At 50.8% G+C, this 2,055-nt stretch overlaps 1 protein-coding gene across 1 annotated transcript in view; it reads right to left on the reverse strand.

Annotated features, from left to right (window-relative positions):
- Positions 1-232: 232 nt before the first annotated feature.
- Positions 233-2,055, reverse strand: part of dab1a (DAB adaptor protein 1a) — a gene marked incomplete at both ends in the record, with an annotated part of 52,770 nt that continues 50,947 nt past the window's right edge. Inside the window, 2 exons of the mRNA XM_084444476.1 lie at positions 233-310; positions 1,373-1,506. Of these exons, the coding sequence (XP_084300602.1) occupies positions 233-310; positions 1,373-1,506 (212 nt within the window). The remainder of the gene's footprint in view (positions 311-1,372; positions 1,507-2,055) is intronic.

Raw genomic sequence — 2,055 nt, forward strand, 5'->3', positions numbered from 1 at the left:
ACAGAGCACATAAAGCAGCAGGCTGAGACAAGATGAGAGAGAGAGAGAAAGAGAGAGAGAGAGAGAGAGAGAGAGAGAGAGAGAGAGATGCACACCAGGCCACACACATTTAGGGTGACCGGCAGGAGCAGGCCAGCGTGCGGCGGGCGGACAGAAGGAAGGAGTGATGAGGAGGAGAGGAGGAGAGGAGGAGGAGGAGGAAGCAGAGCGACCTACCCTGCCCTGCTGCTATCTAGCTCCCAGCCTGTGGACTGCGGGCGGGGCTGGGCTCTGCTGTCTCACTGGGACAGGGTGAGCCGGAGCCACACGCCTGGAGAGGGAGGGAGGGAGGGAGGGAGGGAGGGAAGGAGGGGAGAGGAAGCAAGGAAGGAAGGCAGAAGGGAAAGGAAGCAGAAAGAAAGGGAGCAGTTCAAAGATGGCAGAGAAAGAGCTGTGAAAAAAGGGAGGATAAAGGCAGAGGAGGAACAGGCAAACTATCTATAGAGAGATCCATCCGTTTATCCATCCATCTATACCTCCATCTAAACATCCATCTATCCATCCATCTATACCTCCATCTAAACATCCATCTATCCATCCATCTATACCTCCCTCTAAACATCCATCTAAACATCCATCTATCCATCCATCTAAACATCCATCCATGCACCAAATCAACCTCCATGTGTTTCTTTTTGCCCTGGAACACACACACACACACACACAAATACGCACATGCACGTACGCGCACACACACACACACACACACACACACACACACACACACACAAACCCCAGTTATAAAGCCTTTCAGAGATTGCTATAAAGCCATTCGCTCTATTGATCTGCTGTTTTCCCCTGAAACACCTCAACTGGAGAGAGTGTGTGTGTGTTGGGGGAGGGGGGGGGCGGTTATTTCACACGCGCACACACACACACACACACACACACACACACACACACACACACACACACACACACACACACACACACACACACACACACACTCTCTCTCTCTCTCTCTCTCTCTCTCTCTTTACATCTCTCAACTATTTATCTACTCTACTGACAGTCATGTCTCTCCTATGTAGTATGTAGTTTATTGCTCTGTAAATGCTCTTAGCCAACATCTCATCTCATCATCTGGATCGTCTCGTAGAGAGGGGTCAGGGAAGAATTTTTACAGCTCACTTTTCTGGCCCCGGGGTGAACTGTTTTTTTTGCTTCCTTCCGGAATATGTAGGGGTGGGACCTATGCCCACCCCCCGATTGCTCTCTGTAAAGCGCATTGTGTTGCTTCTGTGTATGAACTACAGTATACAAATAAAGTTTGATTTGATTTGATCTTTCTTTCACCCTGCTTTCAACAAACTTTCTCCTCTTCTTCACTGACCCAGCGGTATGTCTGCTGGCCGGCCCGAGAGCGCGCCCTGCGTTCTGTTACACAGCGCCTCGTGTTCAGAAGCACCGCTGTGCCTGCCCTCCCCTGGGACGCCACGCCGACTAACAGGGCGTCAGCCAGACGGACTGACAGGTCAGAGGTCAGACTCCAGGGGGGCCGGACAGACTGACAGGTCCGAGGTCGCTGACTCCAAGGTCTTTGGCTCTAAAGAGGGAGTCTCTGTTCCTATCTGTTTCTCTCCCTTCCGCTCTGCCCTATCTATATCCACCAGAGGAGCTCTAGGTGCCCCCGCTGAAATGAATATGAACTGGCCTGGATAAAGAATGAGGGCACTCCTCCCTCTCTGCATGCTGGAGTGTGTCTGTGCAGAACATGTGATGATATATGGAAGCTACCTGCCTGTTATTAATAACAGCTTAATGATGTCCCTGACAACTCCTCCAGCTCATTTAACACTTTATTGGCCACACACACACACACACACACACACACACACACACAACACACACCACATACGTATGCATACACACGCACACACACACACACACACACACACACACACACACACAACTCCAGCCCCCCAATCACAGAGAGCGATTACCTGGCCCACTAACCTGTGTAGGCTATTCATCAGCAGATCTCAATACACACACAAACACACACACACACACACT

This window comes from Borostomias antarcticus (genome assembly GCF_949987555.1).
Source record: "Borostomias antarcticus genome assembly, chromosome: 10".
Taxonomy (NCBI): domain Eukaryota; kingdom Metazoa; phylum Chordata; class Actinopteri; order Stomiiformes; family Stomiidae; genus Borostomias; species Borostomias antarcticus.